The 23347-nt window shown below is 47.8% G+C and overlaps 1 protein-coding gene across 3 annotated transcripts in view; it reads left to right on the forward strand.

Annotated features, from left to right (window-relative positions):
• GRIK4 (glutamate ionotropic receptor kainate type subunit 4) overlaps window positions 1-23347 on the forward strand; it is a 305039-nt gene that overhangs the window by 224009 nt on the left and 57683 nt on the right. For all 3 annotated transcript variants that reach the window (XM_044997260.1, XM_044997261.1, XR_006574932.1), the window contains exons 8-10: window positions 13687-13848; window positions 20579-20731; window positions 22260-22364. In XM_044997260.1, the coding sequence (XP_044853195.1) occupies window positions 13687-13848; window positions 20579-20731; window positions 22260-22364 (420 nt within the window). The remainder of the gene's footprint in view (window positions 1-13686; window positions 13849-20578; window positions 20732-22259; window positions 22365-23347) is intronic.

Raw genomic sequence — 23347 nt, forward strand, 5'->3', positions numbered from 1 at the left:
AGCAGAAAGTAAGCAGGCATCTGTGTGCATCCAGACCCATGTAGGTCTTGCAGGGGCATATAGGGGAGGGGAGCCTTACTCCTTCCTGAGTGCTTCTGTGGATATGCTGGCCAAGTCCGAGTCTAGTCCATAGCAACTAAAACTCCTAATTAAAAAAATTTGTTTGGCAGAGAAACTTGACTTGATAACCATTTGGGGGGAAGAAAATGCAGACATGTTGGCATTTGATTTATAATAATAATAAGGACGATGCGTAGCTAGAGCACTGCAGATAAGCTACCATGAATTGCAAGGAAATAATTGCATGTCCTAGCCCTAGAAATATTTGAAACCACCAGAGCAGATCACGAGAGGCTTTGGATGTCTCCAAAACCCTGTGATGGAATTAATTCCTTGTAGCTCATTAATTCCATGTAGCTTCTTGTTGTTGTTTTGGCCTTAAAAAAAAATAATATATGGACCCGAGGCTGGATTTAAATTTCAAAACATTTATCAGGGAGATTAGATGGAAATAATTGAAACTATTAAAATTACTAGTACAAGAGGGAAGGTGTGAAGGAATTTTAGTAGCGCCTGGAGTCAGACAGTATATTCTTTGTATGTTGTTTTGTTCTCTGACAGTATTGTGTCGTGTTGCTGTGCCCTGATAACTGCTGCTTTGTTCCACTGTCAGAGCTGGCGTAAATCTGTCGGGGGAGGGGGTTTCAGTGAAGGGAAAAGATTCTTCTATATAAAAGGTGAGATTTTCAAAACTGCCTAATTGGTTTGGATGCCCAGTTAGAAATTCATGGGAATCTAGTGTCTAAATCCCATAGACAGCTTCAAAAAATTTCAGCTTTAGTTTGTAAATCACTTTACCTCCACTTATGTTTATCTCATGCCTGCCTCCTGAAGGCTCCTAAAGTGGTATAGTGAATTAGGCTACTTGACTGGGAGTGAAGAGACTAGATTTTTATTCCTGGTTCTGCCACTGACCTGCTACGTGACTTTGGGCAAGTTATTTCACCTCTCACTGCCTCTGTTTCCCCTCCCACTCTTTGTCTGTCGTGTCTATTTATGCTGTAAACTCCTTGGGATGAATCTTACTATGCATTTGCCTGGTGCCTTGCTTGATAGGGCTCTGATCTTAGCTGGGGCAACTTAGCTCTGCTGTGATACAAATAATAAAAAAGATGATGGGCCGGAACCAAACTGATATAAACATCCTTCCAAATTTGAATGTTGCAGAGGCAATCTCGAATTCGTGTCTTTGGGTGGAGTTCATTCTGGTGCAAAGGGTCCAGACAAGGCCCTTTATACTATTTCAACTTCTCCCTATGTTAGGGGTCTGAATGGTGTGGGGGGTCTTAGGTAGGCACTCTGCCCTGGGGTGAATTTCGCCCATTGGGGTTAAGAATGACAACTCAGTTAAAATACAAGTGGCCCAAAGCATCGCTTAGAATTCATAGGAACATGAGGATTGCCATATATCCAATCACACCATTGGTGCCTCCAATCCAGTCTCCAAGGAGAGTGTAAGAAAGCTTCTCGTGGGCAATTATAGAAGAGTTGGCCTGTGGAGGAAGCTCTCCGTACCCCTTGCTGGTACAATAAATCTGAAATTAACTTTGCTGAGGTTTGAGAAGTATTTAACTTGTTTCCCCCAATATGTTTAATGTGGCAGTGGCCTCACAACTTCCCGTTCCCCGGAGTGCCGTCCGAGTGAGAGACTTCTCTCCAGACTTGGTGCCTGATGAAAAGATCCTGGTTGGGGCTTCCCAGGCTGATTCAGAGATTTAGAGAGACAACTCCCATTCATTTTAATGGGGGATGTCTAAATCCCTTAATGAGTTTGAAAAACCTCAGTCCCTCTTCTCCTATTTCCAGTCCCAGTTCTACAGACACAAAAGGACCTAATTCATCCCGGGTGCAATTCCATTAAATTCAGCGGAGTTGCACCAGAGACTTGCTTTTGGTCTCAAGGGGTCTGGAGTGTTTGGATGAATTTGGGAGGAGGATTGGAAGTTTTGGGTGCTCTTCTGCTTAGAAATTTTGGAACTTTTGAGATCCAACTGTCAATAAAGGTAATGACCCCAAGAAACCCTACTTTTGAAGGTCATTAAGACTACAACTCCCAGAATACTCAAATGACCCCATATGTCTGAGTGAACCCACAGGGAAAAAAAAAAAGCAAAAAGTTCTCATTCAAATGACTTTCTTCTGCCAGGAAAATTGATTTTTCACTTGTGGTTTATTATACCATTATTGACTCAGTCAATATATTGTAAGCGAACTGAGCCATTCAAAAAAGCCATAACGCATTTAGCATAATCCTGTACACTTTAGTGACCAAATAAATATGTTTTTTAGAGCAACTTAGAAATGATTAACAGGCTCAGCAGTTCAGCATTTATGGACCTTGAAGACAACAAAATCCACAGAGGGGAGAGCATCAGATTCCAAAGGCAGGTCTTCTCCTGATGTTACACCTAACATAGGAGAGGACTAACATGCTTTCATTGGGAAGGGTGCCCCAGGTTTAGGAGGAACTGAGTATCTTAAGAGACAAAGCTGTGCAAAATTCAAGTGTCCCATTCATAAAATCAACCCATGGCCAGTGTAATTACATTGATGTCCGGTGTGTCCATTTGTTCATTTTCATAGATTGTGGAGTGAGGGTGTAGTAGGGCAGCCCATGAGAAAAAGGGCTGTAACAGGCTAGAGAGGCTGCGCAGATCGGCAACCAATCAGCAAGGGCCTGTGGAGAGCCAATCAGGGCCAAGAAAGAGGCAGCCAATCAGGATCAGGCTGAGCCCTATATAAAGGCTGAAGCAGAGAGGAGAGGGCAGTCTCTCCCTGACTAGCAAGGGTGGGAGGACTGGCTCCTGAGTTGAGGTAACACCGCGGACAGAGCAGTGCTGGGCAGGCTCAGGAGAGCAGAGGACAGCTCTGGCCCGGTATCTGCCAGGCTGCGGCCCCTGCTAAAAAGGGTCAAGAAGGTACAAGGGCCAAGGGGAAAGTGGCCCAGGGAAGATAGGCAGACAAGGGGAGAGAAGGAGGGCAGAGAGAGGCTGCCGCCAGAGGGTTCCTGGGTAGGGACCCAGAGTAGTGGGCAGGCCTGGTCCCCCTTCTCCCCTGACACTGCACCTGGCTGCGGAGGGGCATGGCTGACACAGACTGCAACCTGCCCCTGAGTGAGGGGCTATACTTTGGGTTGTGGCTGGCCACTGAGCCAGGGGAAAGCCGAAGGACGGACGGACGGACACACACACACACGAGAATGGAGTAGTGGCCAGTGTCGTGAAGAGGACACTATGGTCCGGAGAACAACGTGTGTCCCGGTGGTGGAGACAAACAGCAGAGCAGACAACAGGTGAGACAACACCTGCAGAGGGTGCTCCAGAGCTGGACAGAGATAATTCCCGGAGCAACCAACAGGAGGCGCCATGGTGGTGAGCATACCCTGCTATAGAGGGGCATAGAATCACAGAAACATAGGGCGGGAAGGGATCTCAAGAAGTAATCAAGTCATCATTGAAGTCAATAGAGGTATTCCAGTTTACACTAGCTGAGGATCTGGCCTCATGTTGGTAAAGTACCTTCAGATCCTTGCATAAAAACTGCTGTGCAACTTCAAAGTATAAATTGTTAGAACAAATCCCCAAGGTCCTTACTCGGCTTTTACTTGGGAAAAACTGCTATTGAGATCAACGGGAGTTTTGCCTCAATGAAGATGGAGTAAGGAATTCAGGATCTGAGCCATTATTAAATACTCTTCCAGCCCCCTCATACACAAACAGAAAGACAAAAGAAAGAGGCCAATATATTCTGGCCCCGCAGGGCAGATCCCCAGCTGAAGGATATCAGCCTAATGCCACTGAAGTCAATGAGCCAGATCCGCAGCTGGGGTAAATCAGAGTGATTCCACTGAAGGCATTGGAATTTGGCTAATTTATGCCTTCTGGGAATCTGTCCCATAATTAGGGCCCTACCAAATACATGGTCCATATTCGTCAATTTCACAGTCATAGGATTTAAAAAATAGTAAGTTTCATGATTTCACCTATTTAAATCTGAAATTTCATGGTGTTCAAGGGGTGAGGGTGGGGGTTGCGGTACTGCTACCCTTACTTCTGCGCTGCTGCTCGCAGCGGCGCTGCCTTCTGAGCTGAGCAGCTGGGGAGCAGCGGCTGCTGTTCGGGAGCCCAGCTCTGAAGGCAGAGCCGCTGCCAGCAGTAGTGCAGAAGTAAGGATGGCCTGGTATGGTATTGCCTCCCTTACTTCTGTGCTGCTGCCTGCAGAGCTGGGCCCTCAGTCAGCAGCCACCACTCTCCGGCCTCCCAGCTCTGAAGGCAGCAGTGCAGAAGTAAGAGTGGCAATACCATGACCTCCCCCTAAAATAACCTTGTGACCCCCCCCCAAAATTCCCTTTTGGGTCAGGCCCCCCAATTTGAGAAACGCTGGTCTCCCCTGTGAAATCTGTATAGTATATGGTAAAAGCAGACGAAAGAGCAGATTTCACGGGGGACACGTTTTTCAAGGCCGTGAACTTGGTAAGGCTCTACCCATAATCTAATCTCAGACCCAGGCAGCAGCAGCTTTTGAGGACCATTTGGAGGCTACTAATCAGCAAATCTGGAAATCCAATGAAGCCTTTACAGTAATCAATCGGGGAAGAGAGACACGTGTGTCAAGGTCTCAGTGTCACTGCAATCAAAAAGAGCAAATCCTGGCAATTCTTCCTAGGGTGGGAGGTGACCCTGTTTCTTTGCTTCTCCGGGTGACCTGGTTTATTAAAAGTATGATAAGCATCTCGCAAAGGAGCGAGTTTCTGTGCACGCAAAGGGAACGCAGAACAATATTGCCGGCCAAATTGATAGAAATGGAAGGCACTCAGTAGCTGACACAGGGAAACTAACAATAGCAAACTGTCCTTCTCGACATTAAGAGATAAGCAATTACCAGAAGCCAATCACTGATGTGAGATCAGCAGTGTGACAATGCAGATAAATCCCAAGGCTTCTGAGCCTTGAGTTTAAAATACATGTACCTATCATCGGGTTATTACAATAGCAATAATACTCTTGCCTAATGCCTTTCAACCAAGGCTCTTGGATCTCTTTGTAAATATTAATTAAGTCTCTCAACTCCCCTGTGAGCTAGGTGAAATTGGGCAACAGAGAGAGTAGAGGTGGTTTGATCAAGGTCACTCAGCCCAGGCTGGGAACAGAACCCAGGTGTCCTGACTCCTGGTCTGCCCACCTAAGCCCTGCTCTCCGCTCCCTCTCACTGTTAGTGATAAGCCATTGTATGTGGAACTTGTGGCGAGGAGGGGATGCATACCTTAGATAGGAATTGGTCGAAGAAAAATCCCAAGACCGTGATCAACCTTGATCAGTGTTACACTGAGGCAGTGTGTGTAGTGGCTAGAGAAGACCTGAAATTGACTCGCTTGCTCCATCTTTGGCTCTGCCATTGGGATCATGCACAAGTCATTTAGCACCAGAACCCCAAAGGTATTTAGGCTCCTACCTTCCATTGATTTCTATGGAAGGTAGGAGCCCAAATCCCATTGAGGCTCTGGACCTTAGGCTCCGATTCAGTAAAGCATTTACGCACGTGTTTAAGTCTCACTGGTGATTTAACAGACCCATTTCCAATCAGGTTTGGGGTGAAGCAAGGATCCTCCTCGCTCCTAGCCTTTTTGGCTTATTCTTCACTGTGATGCTAGAGGAAGCCCTCCATGGTTCTTCAAGCGGCATCTTTCTATGCTTTCGCACTGTCTAGCTCTTCAATCTCTCTAAACTACATGCGAAGAACAAGGTGATGGAAGTGTTGATCCAGGAACTGCTCTCCACCCATGACTGTGCCTTGTGGAACACTCTGAAACAGCACTACAAGATCTCACAAACCGCTTTGCTGTGGCGGCTCGTAACTTTGGCCTTACCATCAGCTGAATGAAAATTGAGGTTATGTATCACCCAGTTCCTCAGCAACTTTACGAAGATCCAGCAATATGCTTGGAAGATATGATGCTTAAAGCCGTTAAACCATTCACTTACCTCTGCAGCATGTTAAATAATGAAGCGACAAACAGTCATGAAGTGGATGCGTGAATTCAGAAAGCCAGCACCGCGCATGATCTGGAAGCAACACGGAATATGTCTACAGACAAAAGTCTAAGGGTATAATGCTGTTGTCCTCACAACATTGCTCTACGGGTGTGAAAGATGGACCCTTTATCAATGGCACGTTAAAAAGCTTGACAGTTGCCATTAGAGACCCCTATGACAACCGCTGGGTATCGAATGGAAGGAGCGGGCGTCCAACATAGAAGTCTTGGCAAAAGCTGGTTCAGTTGGAATTGAGACTCAGTTGATTTGTGTCCAACTGAAAGGGACGGGTAATGTCATTCATGTGCCTGAGACTCATCTAGAAAAACAAATTCTGTATTCAAAATTAAGCTCTGGCAACTGTAAGCATGGAGGGCAGATGGAACTTTACAGAGAGGCTCTGAAACAAAATCTGCACAAGACAAATATTTTTGAGTCGACCTTCGAGTCTGAGCACATGGCATGGCACCACGCCATAAGGGTGGGTGTCCATGACTTTAAGAACCCCTTGGGCAGCTGGCAGCAGAGCGCCAGGCAGAGAAACAAAGTGCAGCTCACTTAAATCAAGCAGGGAAATGGCTCTGTGGTCAGTGCAGTAAATACTCTTCTTCCCAAATTGCTCTCTGGAGCCATGCGAAGACCCATTAGTACAAGCTGTGATAGTCAACAGGTTCTTGGAATCGCGGTGACTAGTGTTATTAATTGAGTCTCATTGATTTCAGTGGGATTTGTTTGTGTGGTCCACTTTTGAGTGTGTGTTAGGGTTCTCCCTCTTTGCCGGGCCGCAGAGAATATGGATTGTTACGCTGCCCAGCTATAGAGCTGGGCTCCTTAGCTTATGCTTTTAGCTCTGGAGGCCCCAGTGCAAGCCCTGGCCATCACACTTAAAGCTAAGTACCTGCTTTAAGAGCATCGCTGAACAGCAATGGATTATGGTCTTAGGCCGCATTCTGCCACCACTGAAGTCAACGGGAGTTTTTCCATTATTTCAACTGAAGCTGGTTCGGCTCCTTAGCAACTCTGTGCCTTGATTTCCTCATCTGTAAAGTGGTCATAATACCACCGCTACCTGTTGGGAGTGAATGCGGAGCTTAGTGAATGAACAACGTGCTTTGAGAGACTGTGCTGAAAGAGACAATGTGAGGGCAGTACATTGACGCTATTTTATAATAGAAAGAGAATGGACAGACCTAGCAAGTTGAGAGCAGAGTTTTAAATAAGGCTCCAATCCAAGTAGTACAGCGGCCACATCCCCAGCATGGGCTGAAATTAGTGAGGATTGTGAGTGTTTAGCCCCAGTTCAGATCAGGCCTTTAATCATCGTATGTGAGTCAAGTATCAGAGGGGTAGCCGTGTTAGTCTGGACCTGTAAAAGCAGCAAAGAGTCCTGTGGCACCTTATAGACTAACAGATGTTTTGGAGCATGAGCTTTCGTGGGTGAATACCCACTTCGTCGGATGCATGTAGTGGAGCAGAGACTAGTGAGTCAGAGACTTGTGTGGAGCAAGATGCTGAAACCTGGTGATGGGTTTATATTCCCACAGACTGAAGAAATCTCTGTAAATCTCAAGCTCATAATTCACAGCCACCAAGTTCAAGCTCCCCACGCTGAAAATGTGACTTACGGAGGCCGGCAGTGCTGTTTTTATTAGACAGCTTCTCCAGATGAGCTAAAGGGTTAGGTCTGAGGATGCAGGCCAAGCACTGCATGAAGAACAGAAACCCAGGTTACCTGTAATTCGGCCTGTAATAATTCCTTACAGTGCTGTCTCCCAGGGAACCCCTTTCTATTCAATTAGTGAACGGGTGCCTAGCGCTTTGAAAATAGAGCGTGCCGTGTCATTATTTAACTGTACACGTTTTATGGGTAAAGCCATGGACTGGAAATTAGAAGACCTGAGTTCTAGTCCCTGACTTTGCTACAGATGCACTGAGCAATTCACTTGTAAGGCCTCAATTTTCAGAAGGTTCCATCAATTTTGGGTGCCCAACTTCAGACGTTCCGGGCCTGATTTTCTGACCTCCAGCACCCTTCCCTTGTTCCCAGTCCCATGAAGTTAGCGGACACTGAGGGTGCTCAACACCTTTGAAAGTTTGACCCAAGGAGTCTTGACTCGAGTGCCTAAAAATGAGTGGACACTTGATATTTTTAGCCTTGATGGCTCTGTGCCTCAGTTTCCCTCCGAGTAAGATAAGGATCACACCAAGACTTAGCCACATCCCAGGATTGCTTTGAGGCTCAGTGCAGGAGAGGTAGTATAGCTCTTCGTGTTTCCATTGTACCGTCCTTTGCAAGATCTCAGAGTACAGATTTTTATTTTATTTTATTCCTGGGAGAAACCAATCTGTGAAAGGTTATATTGTTTATGTCCTGGTCAGTGTGTGGGCGCATGAGTGTATTTACTTGCCTGTCATTTGCAGCTGCTTGTGGGTTCATCTGGTAACCAGACGACCAAAGGCATCTCTTGTATGAGCGCACGTGGTTATGAAAGTGTTGGTGTGTGAGTTCTTGTCCCGAGAGCGGTATTGGGAGTGCAGAGTTTGCTGTGAAGGACAAGTGACCGGTCTCTGGCCAAGGTGATCAATCAATGAGAGGCAGCACAGAAAAGGAGGCTGGGAAGGCTGGACTGGCAGGTTTAAGGGCTTGGAGTATCCCACTAAATAGAATTTGCTGACAGATATGAATTAGTCTCTCAGCAGCTCCTTGCTCTTGGGAGCTATTACATGACATGCAATCTTCCAACCTGCAAAGGCACAGGCCCTCAGCACAGACAGGAGAGAACAAAGGCACCAATGACTGAAAGGGAAGGCAGGTTGTGCCAGCAAACCAGTAGCATCCTGTGCACCTCAAGGATCCTTCCAATTCGCCATTATAAGCAGAGAGGTGCTAGGAGTGAATTGCATCCCCCCCCCCACCCCAGAAAGTGACTAGCCCGCAGCTGCATCCTACAGAGAGGTGGGTCCCAGCTGCAAATTTCTGATCCAAACTTTCCATGAGGGTTTGGAGTTCTGATCCCAGGCATTGGTTTGGCCTACTCAAAATGTAGAACATGATGTATGACGATAGCATAGTATGTAACCTCATATTATACTAATACCACTGACAGATGTGTTAGCCCTGGCCTTCAAATGGCTCAGCAGTGGTTGAACGGGGATTGAGAAGCCCAAAGAGAGGAAGGTTGGTCCAGCGGTTAGAGTGCTAGGCTGGGACCTGCAAGATCCAGCTGCAATTCCATGCTCTGCCACAAACTTCCTGGGTGGCTGTGGGCAAGTCACTTTGCCTCTCAGGGCCTCAGTTTCCCATATGTACAGCAAGGATAACAGCATTTCCCTATCTCCTAGGGATGTTGTGAGGATAAATGCAGTAAAGTATATGAGGTGCTCAGATATTCTTGTAATAGGAGCCATAGAAGCACCATAGATAAGAGAAGTGGTTGAAGTGATATCAGGGTTAGCTAACCCTGACCTAACTTTGACATTTTCTGTAGTGTAGACACCTTCTGTAGTGTTAACACCTTTTACTTCTATGTAGCAAGTTGAGGTAGATCTTAAGGGTTGTTGGTGGACGTGGGTTCAAATCCTGGCTCTTCTCCAGACTCCCTACGTGACCTTTGGCAAACCATTTAAGCTCTCAGTTCTCTGTTTCTAAAATGGGGATAATCATTCCCTACCTCTCGTGAGGCTAAATCCATTCAGGCACGTGAGGTGCTGTGGTGAAAGGGGCCATATAAGAACCTAGCCAGCACCGTCTCTAAGAGCAGCCTCCCCCGTACTCCCATGTGCCTTGCACCGGCACGCAGAAAGCAACAGTGCTGAACCACTCCAGACGCAGCTAGGCATTGAAAACCCACACCTTGCCTTTGGCTGGCGGTAGCTAGAGCGGAGCTGAGTGATGGGTCTTCAAGCTCGGGAAATCAGCTGGGCAGCACAGGCCTTGAATTGCAAATCAGTTTGTGTTTGGAAAACGTGGATCAGAAAATGTCAAGCAGCATCAGTGGCCATGTAAGAAAAAAAAAAAATAAGGGACGGAGGCTGAACAGGCAGTTGCTAAATCAGTCAGGCGCTGTCACCTCTATGCCCTCCACTGCTCCCCTGGCCTCACCAAATCCCTCTTATCCCATTCCAAATGAAGCATCTCCTACAGAGACTGTTTAATCCACATCTCATTCTCGAGTCAACTCTCCATTCATTTACTTATCTGTGACCTGGGTGCACAGAATTTTCATGAGCACAGCTGCAGAAAAACCTTTCTGAGAGGTGGCTGGGGTTGGAGGTGGGGCCAGGGGGATTCGGGGTGGCTGGGCTGGCATCTGCATGGGTTTTATGTACAGGCCATTCGGTGCCCAGATGCCACGGTGATGAGTGCCTTCTGAATGTGATGGATAAACAGAGACTTGTTTTTTAACAGCTGGAGGTTAGCCTAGAAAAAGAGAGAGAGCCATGTAGTGAAAAGTCTCAACATAATTTGAGCCGGAAAAGTCTTTTGTTGACATTAATTGGAGCGAATTTGTGTCTCTGTTTTGTCAGCAGGTGCCTACGGGCTAGTCAGCAAAGGAGGCAGTGGTGCCTAGTGGATAGAGTGCTGATTTGGTGTTCAGGGTATCTGGCTTCAATTCTCTGCCACTGGGTGACCTTGGACAAGTCACATCACCTTTGTATACCTCAGTTTCCCTGTCTGTAAAAGGGGCATAATGATGCTGACTTCCTTTACAGAGCGGCTTGGGATCTACAGATGAAAAGTTCTCGATAAAAGCTGGGTATTAGTATGACTAGGGAACCAATTCTGCAAGGTGCTGAATGCCCTCAAATCAACGTCAGAGGCCAGTTTAAAAAAAAAATCCAGATTTTTGGATGCCTCCATTTTTGGTAGGTCCATCCCAAGACACCTTAAAGGGGCTGATTTTCATGAGTCCTGAGCTCCCGTTGGCTTCAGTTGGAGATCTGCCGGCACTGCGAACATGTGCCTCAGTTTCCCCACCAACACCACAAAGCCAGCAAGCACTAAGGGCACCTTTCAGGATTGGGTCCATTGTGCCTCAAACGTTTTGCCTTCCTGCCCCTGGTTCCAGCTGTGTGGAGGGTGTTGTTTTCTGGGGGGTTTGGCATGCTGCTCACCACACCGCCTGCATACAGAATCTCCTCAGGCCCTGACTCTCATTAGCCATCTGCCCTTGTTCTGCAGGTTGACAGGGGTGCAGTGAGTAAATGGATAACCTGCCAGGGAGGCAGGAGGATAATATCAGTCAAATGCATCAATAGTTCACAGGCAATTTCATGTTACCTAACGCTCGTGCATTTGAGTCCAAAAGACATTTAATCCTGTGTCGAATCTCATCCTCCTAGGAGTTCACCGCGCTGGAGGAGCCTTGTAATTCCACGTCTTTGACTCAATGACATACTGTTCCCATGCGCGCACGCACACAAAGGGCACGACTGGCTGAAAACTCCCGTTCCACAAAGCAAGAGGGAATTTGTATTAGTGTTGGGAGGGAAAGGGTTTCTGGCAGCTTCCAAACCTGTAACCACTGCCTTCTATCTACCTTTTAGCAATTAGCAAAAGGAAAGAAAGACGGCACCTGTGTCTCCCAAGGAGAACTAAGAACTCCCCCATGTTTTTCTGGTACCACTGCTTCCCCTGTGGGTATCAATGGAATAAAGCTCTACTGCTTTGCCTTTATTTCTATGTGTTATTAGTATAGCTGGAGCACCGAAGCGCCCCAGCCATGGACCAGGGCCCCATTGTGCTCAGTGCTGTACAAACACAGAACAAAAAGATGTTCCCTGCCCCTAACGAACTTATAAGCTAAGTAAAAACATTCTCTAGTAACTTCTGTCTGAGTATCCCAGTGGGCTGTCATCAATGAAGTGTCACAAGCTCTGTGAGGGAGGTGGTATTTTCCCCTTTTACAGATGGACAAACTGAGGCACAGAGATGTAAAGTGACCTGACTAAGGTCATCCAGCAAGTCGGTAGCAGAGCTAGGAATAGACCAGAGGCTTTCTGACTCCCAGTCTCTGGCACTAACAGCAAGACCACCTGCCCTGCTCCCATCTTACTCTCTCCCCAGTATCACAAGGGCCAAGGGCCTTGGGTTGCACCCTCCCCCCCAACCGATTCCCGTGTGCCTGAAGAAGTAGGGCTTTGAGGTGGAGACAATCCAGGCTGGCCCTGTGCAGTGGGACTGGTTAAACTGGTTTTATGTTTAAATGAAAGTCCCATTTGTAACATCGGGCAAAGCCCCTGAAATTGCCTATCTGGAAAGTGGCAGCAATGGTCCTTGGGGGTCAACTCAACAGTATCTGCACCCCGGGCCAGAGCCCAGTTAATGGTTATTACAGAGGCTAGAAACAGGAGGTAATGAAATAGCATAAGGTTCCATCTAGACAAGGGCCGCCATGGTCTGTCACCCCAGAAGGGCTGGAAATCCTCCCTCAGTTTGGATGGACAGCTGTATACCTTGCACTGTACCTGTCCGGAGCTCTCAGCCGTAGCAGGGAACACTTGTGATTCCCAGATGAGTGCTGCAGCCTGGAAACTGAGCGTGGTCACAGATCTCTCTAGGGACAGGAGCCGTTCTGTGGCTTGGGCTCCTCTCTCTGTCTGAAAAGTGCAGCGATCCGTTGGGCCTTTTGGAGAAGCAAGCCATGGAGGGGATTAGCAGGGAGGGCTGGCCCAGGACTGCATCTCTCCATCAAAGCAGATTGCAGAGTTAAGGGAGCCATTTTTGGAGTGGATGTAGCACTAAATGTGCCGGAGTGACAGGCCTGGATGCCGAGGGTCTTTATTTGTCGACAGAAAGATACTGCCTGGGTGGTGGCAGGTGCCACAGGGGCTTGGGAGGAATGTACAGGAGCAGAAACATTTGCATGGAGAGAAAATTTTGTTGCAAGGGCCTGGTGCCTCCTTGAGTTGGGCTGTCTGCCCCATACAGAACTCCGACCCCTTTGGATTGGGCTTCTCTCTGACTGTCCTAACTGTTTACCCATTCAGTTGAAAGACTCCAGTATCTCCCTCCCTAGCCCTCGCGTCGCACTGGTTCTCTTACTGCGCAGAGGGGTGATGCTGCTGTGCCAGAGGGGGCCACACAGAGTGGCACCCCCGTGGCCCAGCTGGGCACGGCACGGCCCTTTTCAGCACTCAGTTTGACATTGTATCGACCATGTTTCTCGGGCATGAGACTGCTGTGCTTTACTACACAAGCTTCCCTCTTTCCAGCGGGCTTCAGCTCTGCTCCAGAGCACCCACCGCAAGGGAATGAGAAGGGAGGTGCCAAAACCCAGCCAGTCTTTGGCCTCTCTGCACAGCTTGCCACTTGTGGGGGTGGGCTTAGCGCATGTGCCCATTAAGAGCTTGAGAGAGGGATCCACCCGCCTTCACGTTACGGCCAATTAACAGCCATCGTATGACGCTGACCTTTGGTTACCAGTTGCCTGGGCCTGGCGGATTTAAACTGCCGATCTAGAGGTGGTAAACCCCATCTGCAAGTCCTCCCAGCCCTCTTTGAGAGCCATCCCTCCCTTCATTCACACTGTGAGCCTTTGAAGTATCTGCCGCTGCCTCCTAATGCTCTTTTCTGTTTGCTGGGATGCTTTAGGAGTTCTCGCTCCAGCAACTGGACAGCTTTCTGGATGACAGGGTTAACATCCTGGGATTTTCCACCTTCAACCAGTCTCATGCTTTCTTCCAAGAGTTTGTCCAGAGCCTCAACCAGTCGTGGCAGGAGAACTGTGATCACGCTCCCTTTACTGGGCCGGCAGTAAGTAAAAATAATCCCCCCCTTGCACTTGGAACAGCAGTCGAAGCCTGTGATGGGGCAGCAAGTAGGTGGGGCAAAGGAGACAAGCTGTGGGGGCGAGAGAGGCTGAATGGGGGACAGCTGCTAATGGTCCCTGGCTAAAGAGCCCCTCAGCTGAGACGAAGCCCTGAGGCTGGTACTAAAAGGTTCTGGAGTAGGGAGGAGGAAGGTTGGGTTTTAGGGAGGCTTCTCGGTGGCTGTATAAAGTACGTGCCCCTGAGATGGGAGAAGTGGAGACACGACTAGAGAGCAGGAGAGCAGGGGCACAGAGGCAGGAGAAAGAAACAGCCGTGAACCAGGAGGACATCATAGGTGAGTAAAGGAGGCAGGTGTGGCGTTGGGGTAACCTGCGGTGACTTATGAGAGAGCCTCCAGCTCTGGAAAGTAGCAAGGTGAGGCCCTTCAATCTTGCCAGTGCTAAAGGAACTCTGTTAGGCAGATGCCATTAGAGCCATAGGAGAGAGGCTGGGAGACGAAACCTGGATAATGTAGGATGTTCAGGGAGGGGGCGTGACAGAGCTTAGCTGAAAGCCAAAGGGCTGGGTTAGGCCTGGACTGTGCTACCTCGCATATGTCAGTGTCTCCGGATGCTGCTGCAAATTTCCCTGAAATCACGGCTGAAATCTGCCCCGCAAGGCTTCAACCAGCTTGGCAGGTTTGCGGAGCAGCTTTGCCAGATCGGGGAGGGGAGAGAAAAAGCCAATGACCAAACAACGTATGTGCTGACAAATGAAATAAAAAAATCCCCTCCATTTCCTGAGGCAGCCCCAGCCTTCCTGAAAGTCCCACTATTCTCGCTGCAAATTGACCTTACGCGAGCAAACGAGGAGTTCTCTCTGCTTTGCATTTGCTTGGCACAAACTGCCAGCCCTGGTTCACACCTGACTACTACCAAGCCGCTGCCCTTTGGTGTTCTAGCCAGCTCCTCCCTGACATCCTCTCCCCACCCCTCGAGCTCAGGTGGCTGCAGCTAACTCACTGCCTGGTTTGCCGAATCTTGATGCAATCTCTCCCTGGAAGCCGCCTGCTTGGGCGACAGCTGTGGGGCTGTTCAGATGCATTAAAAATAAAGCTTTTCAAACCAAAAAAACCCTGGAAACCCAAGTGCTGAAGGGGAAAAATATAATCCTGGTCTCTTCCCTCCAGTTGGCCCTGAATAAGCAGAAAAACTCTTTAGATGCAATAGCCAGGAAGCTCCCCCCCCGCTTACAGTTTTCAGTGTATTTCAGGGTGGTGAATAGTGCTGGATTGGGAGCCTCTGTCTAAAGCCCCCATTGCTGTCATATTAATGTAGCTGGATGCTCGATCCCTGCACAGAACTGGTTCAGTAGCAGGGCGGGCTTACTCCTGATCTGGTGAGGCCACCTCTAGCCCTAACTGTCCTGTTTAGCGACCTAGAGGTTCTCCCGGTAGGCGTGTTCCCCCATCACCCTGGTCTCTGAGCATCATTCTTCACTCCCGAGCCATGCGGCTTCCCAGGGATAAGAACTAAACGCTGCCAGACATCTGGCAGGGCAGGTACAGAGGAGTTGTTAGGATGACATAAGTCAGAAGCACCACGCTTATTTTCTCCCCTTCTGCTCACTAGGAGCATTATCATGGCACAGTGAATTGGCCTTGGTCTTTTTCATTTTAAACAGTTAACGTCCGATAGATCTGCTTTTGGGAAAGTCTGTCTCCGTAGGGATTTGGGGATTTACCCCAGTAGTGTAGAGGAGCTGAGGGCTCCTGGGATTGTGTAAAGAAAGGAGTTCAACAGCCAGACTCGACAGGAGGTGAAGCCTAAACTGTGAGATCCCTGGGCTTTCTTGCTAGGGATGGGTAAGAGTCTAAGGAAGGGCGGGGGAAGCTACTTCTTCAAATGCCATTCTCATTAATCACGTTGCAAGGAAAAGAAATCAGATAAAATCATTAAAATTACAGATGGCTAGATTAGGTAATTAGAATTTAGGCTGAAACAGATGTTTGTAATTAAGTGTTTATTTCATTGAATGAAATCCAGATTGTAAAGTCTATTTCACAGGATTTTAATGGTTTTAATTCTCTGTGTTATGTTTGGGGGCAAATATACAGATGACAATGTTTCAAGAATGATTCCCTTTCACCCCTCCCAAACCTGCCTATAGTCCTCGGAGAGCAGCTTGACTTTAAACATGGCCTTGACGTGAGAGATTTTGCTAAATAAAACAAAAATCTTCTCTTTAAACTATGATGGATCTCTTTGTGTTTCTGTAAATATGTCTACACTGCAGCCGGAAGCCAGCATCCTAGCCTGAGTAGGCAGACGGAAGCTAGCATGCTAAAACGAGCAGTGTGGACCTCACGGCTCGGGTGGCAGCTCTGACCCTCCAATCTCCTGGGTCCATGCTTGGGTGGCTATCCCGAGCCTCCGCTGGAGCCGCACCATCCACCTGGTTATTTTTAGTATGATACCTCGAGCCCTGCTAGCACTGCCTACCCAGGCTCTGGGGCTCACTCCCAGCTGCACTGTAGCTACACCCCACAGGGCTAGATTTGGGGGGGTTTAGCCGCAGCCCTGTGCTGCAGCCGGTGAGGAGCTGAGCCGTGCCAGGGGGCAGAATTGAGGGCATCCTGCCTCAGGAAGATACAGCGCGTTCTGGTATGCTGTGTTTGTGCCGGGCGGGGGAGGGTAACTTGTGCTCCCCACTAGCCAGCTGGCTTGTGCACTGAAGGGGGCAGAGCTATGGCTTTGGGTGCTCCTTGTCCCAGGGTGCGCCATACTCACTCCTCATGCAGCTGATGACACGTAGAGGAACACAGCTCTACCCCTTACTCCCTCTCTGGGGAGTTGCTCCCCTGGTTTTCCAGCCATGCAGTGATATCCCTGCAAGATATAGGGGGAGGCTCTTTACTCCCCTACACCCACACAATCATGTGAGTAGGAACCACCATCAAAACCGTTGGGTCTTTCACATGCAGTGTTGTGCGGTCGCTGTTCACCACAGAGGTGGCACAAAATGACAACGATCAGCACAAATCAAGAATGCACAAAAGCGAGAGACGCATGTTAATGTGCAACTTGTTTTTTGTTTTTTTTTAACGTCAGAACGAAAAAAGCCATGTCTTTTTTAAATGACTCTTCTCAAAGGAAGAGGAGATTTGATAAGGGGTGGAGAAGAGAGAGGGATTGGGGAAGCCAAAGTGAATGAGTTTTAAACCGGGAAGATCGGCTAGCAGCTGTGCTACAGTGAAATGCAACTTAATTTTACATAAGCATCTTCCATGCAAACTGTATCCCAATTTGCTTGACTGAGTTAAATACAGTTAACGGAGTTTACAAATAAATAATGGCAGACGGAAATAGCAATTAGGAGGCATAGGCGAGGGAGACAATATTGTGTTTGGCTGAGATTTGAAACGAGCCGGAGAGCTGATGAGCCGGAGAGAGACACAGAAAAGACTACTCCAGATGGCCGAAGCAGCAGAGGAGAAGGCTCTTGCACCAACAGCCATAGGAAGAAGTGGAAGTGGCATAGAGGATTCTGATACTAGGTGAGCAGAGGGAGCGAGGAGAGGACTCAAGCAGAATACAGTTCATGATTTTGGATAGGGCAAGTCCATAGTGGGCTTTAAAAGCATGTTCGTGAAATAAAGGGGGGAGCTGGTGAAGACGTATGAGGGTGGGTGCTGACATCTTTTTGTGCATGTTGCAGTATTGCTGTCCCCCAGGGTTTAAAAGCCCTGAATCAGGCTCCTCAAAATCATGAAACTGGCATAGACTCGTAGTTCTGAGCCCATGTGGATAGGGAATGGCTGGTCTGATACACAGCGTTAGAATTGGAAATCAGGTGCTTCCAAGGAAAGCTGTAAGTAGAGAAAAGAGAGAGGGAAGTGTAGGGCTTGGGGGATGGGGGAGGATCCCCTTAGCAGAAGAAGTCACCCCTGACAGCAAACCAAACCAAAAAGGGCATGTTTGAAAAGGGAAGTGTAACGCCAGAAATACCAGCAAATTGTCTGAGGCTAAAGAGTAAAATATTCCAATCAATAACGTCAAATGCTTCACTAAGATCTACAAGCCTATTGCTTAGTAGCTAATAAGAGATCATTAGCTGCTCAAAGAGAGGGGAAATGAAAACCCGACCAGAGACAACTGGGGCCAGTTTTCAGAGCTGGGGTAAGGGGATAGAAACTCCCGATGTCAGCGGAGCTGCATCTTCATACAGAATTTGACCTGTCGCTACTGATAAGGACCCTGAGACAGCAAAGCACACGGGTAAGTCCCAGTGAAGTTAAGCATGTGCATATGTGCTTTGCTGAACAGGAGCCAAAGGATGGAGAACTTCTAGTTTCAGTAACAAGCAATGGAGCTAGGAGTGCAAGGAGATGGTTTGAGTCAATAGGGGTGAGGAGGGAGGATAAATGCAGCCCTGGAGGGGAATGCCTAAGAGCAGATGTGACTATTTAGGGAGAAAGTTGGAAGACTTATCGCCAAACACAAAGGGATAGGCAGAGAGAGATGGCATCTGATGGTTCAGACAGGGGGACTGGGAATCAGGATGCCTGGGTTCTATTCCCAACTCTGCCGCAAACGCCTGTGTGTCCGTGGGCAAGTCACTCATCCTCTTCTGTGCCTCAGTTTACTCTTCTGCACAGTGGAGATAACGATACTTACCGACTCGCCAGGCATGGCCTGAAGCTCAGTTAATCCATAGTCAGAAAGTGCTTTGGTCGCAGAGCGGTACCGACAACAGGGTTCATCGCTATTGCAGATGAGATCAATCAGATCCCAAAAGTACGAATCACGCATGATGGTGGCTACTCACGTCACTGGATGCGCTCCTGGAAAGTGCTCACATACTGTGGTGAGGAGGGTGGTGTCAGAACATACACAGACTAGAAAAGGGAGAAAATTCGACATCATATTAGGTGGGGTGATGCCAGAAATACCAGCAAATTGTCTGAGCTCCATCTACCTTGATAGAACAAATGTGAGAGACGTTGAGGGGTGGAAGATGGAAATGGGGGATTACTGGCATTATTAGAGCTGATGGTTAGGGTTTGCTAGCACTAAGCATGGCAGCGTTAGTTTTTCATAGTGTCTGCATGTACATTTCAAAGCCCTGAGTTGCTCATTAACAACCTGATACCAGACCATTGGAGGCAGTTGGACTTTCACTGTTGACTTCAGCAGGGGTAGGCGCAAGCCCTCGTGGGTTAAATCTGGCTCACTTTATTCACACAGGTGAGGCGGTGGAAGCCAAAGGGTCTGCTTAACAAGACGTTCCCCCCCTTGGGGTGACTGGGAAGTGAATAAATGTGATCAGGTAGATATAGTTGAACTGTAAATGCCCACATATGGGGGAAGGCTCAACAAGCTAAAGAGCAAATATGTTGTTGGATGCTGCAACGGTAGAGCGGAGACTCTTTGAAGAGGGAGGTAGGAAAAGGGAGCTTTGACAGTAATGAGATGTGGCAACCAAATACCAGTGCAGTCAGGAAGTGACGATAATTGAAAGTGAAATCTTAGTCATAACAATGAAGGGGAGATAGAAAATGACCGGTTGTTAACTTGATCAGAAACATCGAAACAATCGCGCATGGGGAACGTAACGCTCCGCATGAGACAAGATGGTAAATAGAAGTGATTAGAAGTAAGTGGGTCGAAGAGGGGACAGTCAGCATGGATTCTGAAATCTCCTCTAGCAATAATTCTTTTAGAGGGACGACCGGCAGTAGAAAAGGGGACCAGATAATTATGGTAAAGGGACTAAGAGGCCAGTGTGGGGACGGGAGGACATAGAAGGGAAGGGAAGCAGATAAGTGCAGAAGGGAGGAAAGCGAGGATGCGAAGGGCAATAAGAAGAAACTACCCGAGATGTGGAGGGTAAGGTAATAAGCATGAGAAAAGGAGGAGGAAGTCCAAGGAATGGACTTGAATCAGGAATGGCAACGTGAGTTACGCCTATCACAATGATTGATGTGGAGATGCCAAAAGAATGATGGTTAAAGGAGTCTATGGGCCTGATTCTCCGCTGCCCTGCCCTTGTGCAAAGACTAAGAACGTAAAGGCCATACTGGGTGAGACCAATGCTCCATCTATCCGTCTTCTGATAGCAGCCAGTGCCAGAGGCTTCAGAGGGAATGAACAGAACAGGACATTATCCAGTGATCCATCCCCTGTCGTGCACTCTCAGCTTCTGGCAGTCGGAGGTTTAGGGACACCGAGAGCATAGAGTTGCCTCCCTGACCATCTTGGCTAATAGCCATTGATGGACCTACCCTCCATGAACTTACCTAGTTCTGTGCCAAATCAGAAGGGTAGCATTTTATGCTCGCTTTGCACAAGCATGAGTAACTGCCCAAGGCACAGGGCACTGGGCAAACTTGTCTAGCTCTTTCTCACTAACCCCGGCTCAGATTGTGAATGGGATGTGAGGCAAGGTTAGCTCAAGGCATGACAGAGATGGTAGGGTAACTGTAGCTCCATGGTGTTGAATGGAGTCACTGTAGGGTGTGTGAGCAGATATAAGCTTCTACACTGGTGAACAAGCCCTACTGGTGTACTGTATGGGTGTGTAGATTTATTTTACAATGTGTGTGTAATTGTGTGCACACGTATGGCAGAAACAATGGACTTGTTCCTTCAATAAGTGCAGGTTGGGTCTTGTTTAATTTTCCAACCTTTGGTGCTGCTCCTCTGAGCTCCCACCTCTCTCTCTTCTGTCCACAGCTCTCCTCTGCCTTATTGTTTGATGCCGTTTATGCCGTGGTGACAGCGGTGCAGGAGCTAAACCGGAGCCAGGAGATTGGTGTGAAACCGCTGTCCTGTGGATCTGCACAGATCTGGCAACATGGCACCAGCTTGATGAACTACCTGAGAATGGTGAGAAGTGACTGAAGTTTGCTGATTTATCTGTATCCACCCCCTAACTGCCAGGAGCAAATGTCATGCGCACATGAACGTGTGTGAGATGATGCCCCTGCAGTCAAAGCACAGGATACCAACCTGTTTGAAGGTAGCGCTGCGAATGAAGGAGACAGCCATGAGAGAAATGTTTGTAGCCGGCCTAGGAACTACGTGAAAGTCACCAACTTTCAGGCTTTGTTGCAAACACAAAGATCAGCAAGCTTTGTGAATGTTCCCTAGGTCCCAGTTTCAAGTGAACTTGAGCTGATTTATGGTCCCACCTTGCAACCAGAAGAAGCTCAGATATTGTGAGGTTTCAGAGTGGTAGCCGTGTTAGTCTGTATCAGCAAAAACAACAAGGAGACCTTGTGGCACCTTAGAGACTAACAAATTTATTTGGGCATAAGCTTTCGTGGGCTAAAACTCATCTGATGAAGCTTATGCCCAAATAAATTTGTTAGTCTCTCAGCTATTGTAGATGAGTTTCTCCTGCTGGGGTGGATGAGTTGGACTTTTTTGAACGTAGGGTGTTGTGAACTCATATAGATCCAAAGTAACTATGGGTCAAAACAGAACCCCAGGTCTGAACCCCTCAGATTCCTCGAGAGTTTCAAGTTGAAGTCCCAGAAGTGAACATGACGTGTGTTTTTTGGTTCCAGTTTGAACATTTTTTTTCTGGTTCTGCTTTGGATGCAACTAAAATCTCATGAGAACAGCTATTCTCATGAGATTTCATCCCAAGATGGTAGAAGACTCACTGATGTGGCTGTGGTCTCGACATCTGACCCCTTCCCCCCACACACACCTTAACCTACTCCTGATTTAAACACCACCTCATTGCCCCATCCCTAATCAAATGTTCACACAAACGCCCGCAACCCCAAAATGACAGAGCTTCTCCTGGACCTTCCATCATTAATTTAGACTCATTGCTGACAAGGTGCTTGAGCAGCACTAAGCAGCATTTAAATCCGCGGTGTGGGATTTGACTCTCGTCATGAGATTCTTTGCAATGTGACCCCCTGTTAACACAAGCTTTGTGCAGTGCAATGGCATGGCACAGTTTGCCACAGAATCCCCAGCCGCCTATTTCAATGTGACACAATTAAATACTCACTTCTGCAGTTGAGCAATGTGAAGCCTTGGGGCTGTGGAGATGGAATGAGGTGACAGGGGCGGGCAGGCTGGAGCGCGGCTAAAAAGGCAATGAATGGAACCTTCATGAGAAATGGAATTCTGGAAGCCTTGCAACTTACAAGTCTTCGTTTTGTTTGGGGATATTTTTCCCTCTTCCCTGTCTCATTTCTACTCCAGGCAGATTCTGAAAGCAATTAGAATTGTCCCATGGAAATACTGTTTATACTCCCTCCCGGTGAATAGATGTCAGAGCTCCACAGTTCTGTCCTAGCTAACCGGGTGAACAGCAGCCACGCGCAGGCTCTGCTCAAGACTATAAAGGGGAACGATCTCAATTTGGTGCTGTAACTCACTCTCTCTTGGACAGGTAGAATTGGAAGGTCTCACCGGCCACATCGAATTCAACAGCAAAGGTCAACGGTCGAACTATGCCCTGAAAATCCTGCAGTACACACGACATGGCTTCAGACAGGTAAGATTGGCCCCGCAGGCCTCTTCCTAGGGTCTGAACCTGCCAGGTGCTGAGTGCCTCCTGGGAGGTACTGAGAACCAGTCCCCACCTCAACTCCCACTAAAGTCAGTGGGAGTGGAGAGTACTCCTTGTCTTGCACAACCTGGCCCTTAGCAACGAACAACCTCAATGCTGCTTTTAGCTGCAGTTCTCTCATAGTTCATGGCTTGGAAGGAAGTTTACAATGAAACCCTGTGTTTCCCTTTGTTAAGAGACCACCCCAAGGCATCTCCAAGCATTTAAGGGACCACCTCTGCAGCATGACTAGCAACACCCAGCATCAGCCCCAGTGTGACAGCAGCCCTCTCTCCTAGAGGATAAGATTCAGTGCCTACAAAGCATGTCCTGGGTGTACACACACACGCACACACACACACACACAGGCCATGTCTACACACAAACTTGCACTGGTTTAAACTGGTGCAAACTGCTTTGTGGACACACTTATTTCAGATTAAGAGTGGTTGATTTCAGTTAATCGTAAACCTATCCCTAAATGATTTGGAGGAAAGTTACATGAGAAAGTTTTAGCAGTTACACAGGTATAGTTATACTGGTTTTACCCATTGTGTAGACTCTCTTATTTTCCTATATGAGTGGCTTTTTTTTTCCAGTTTAAGTTAAACCCATTGTCAAGAGACATCAGCTACACCAAGAAAGGCCCTGTTATTAGACCAGGCTGAGAAATGGTTTTCCCATCCTGTGAAAATGTTCAAGATGTCAAAATTTCCCCCCTCCCAAATCAGGATGAAAAATAAAAGTCTCCACAATATTTGTGAATCAAAAATCTGAACCTTTGTTTAGTTTGGGTCAATGGAAACATGTCATTTTTGATTGTGGCCATTTTTTATGTATTTAAAACTTTCAAAACGAAAAGTCGATTTGAACTGGACAATGAAAGTCGACTAAATAAAATCAGTCAAAACTATAACATTGAAACAAAA

Source organism: Mauremys mutica, chromosome 22 (genome assembly GCF_020497125.1).
Source record: "Mauremys mutica isolate MM-2020 ecotype Southern chromosome 22, ASM2049712v1, whole genome shotgun sequence".
Taxonomy (NCBI): Eukaryota; Metazoa; Chordata; order Testudines; family Geoemydidae; genus Mauremys; species Mauremys mutica.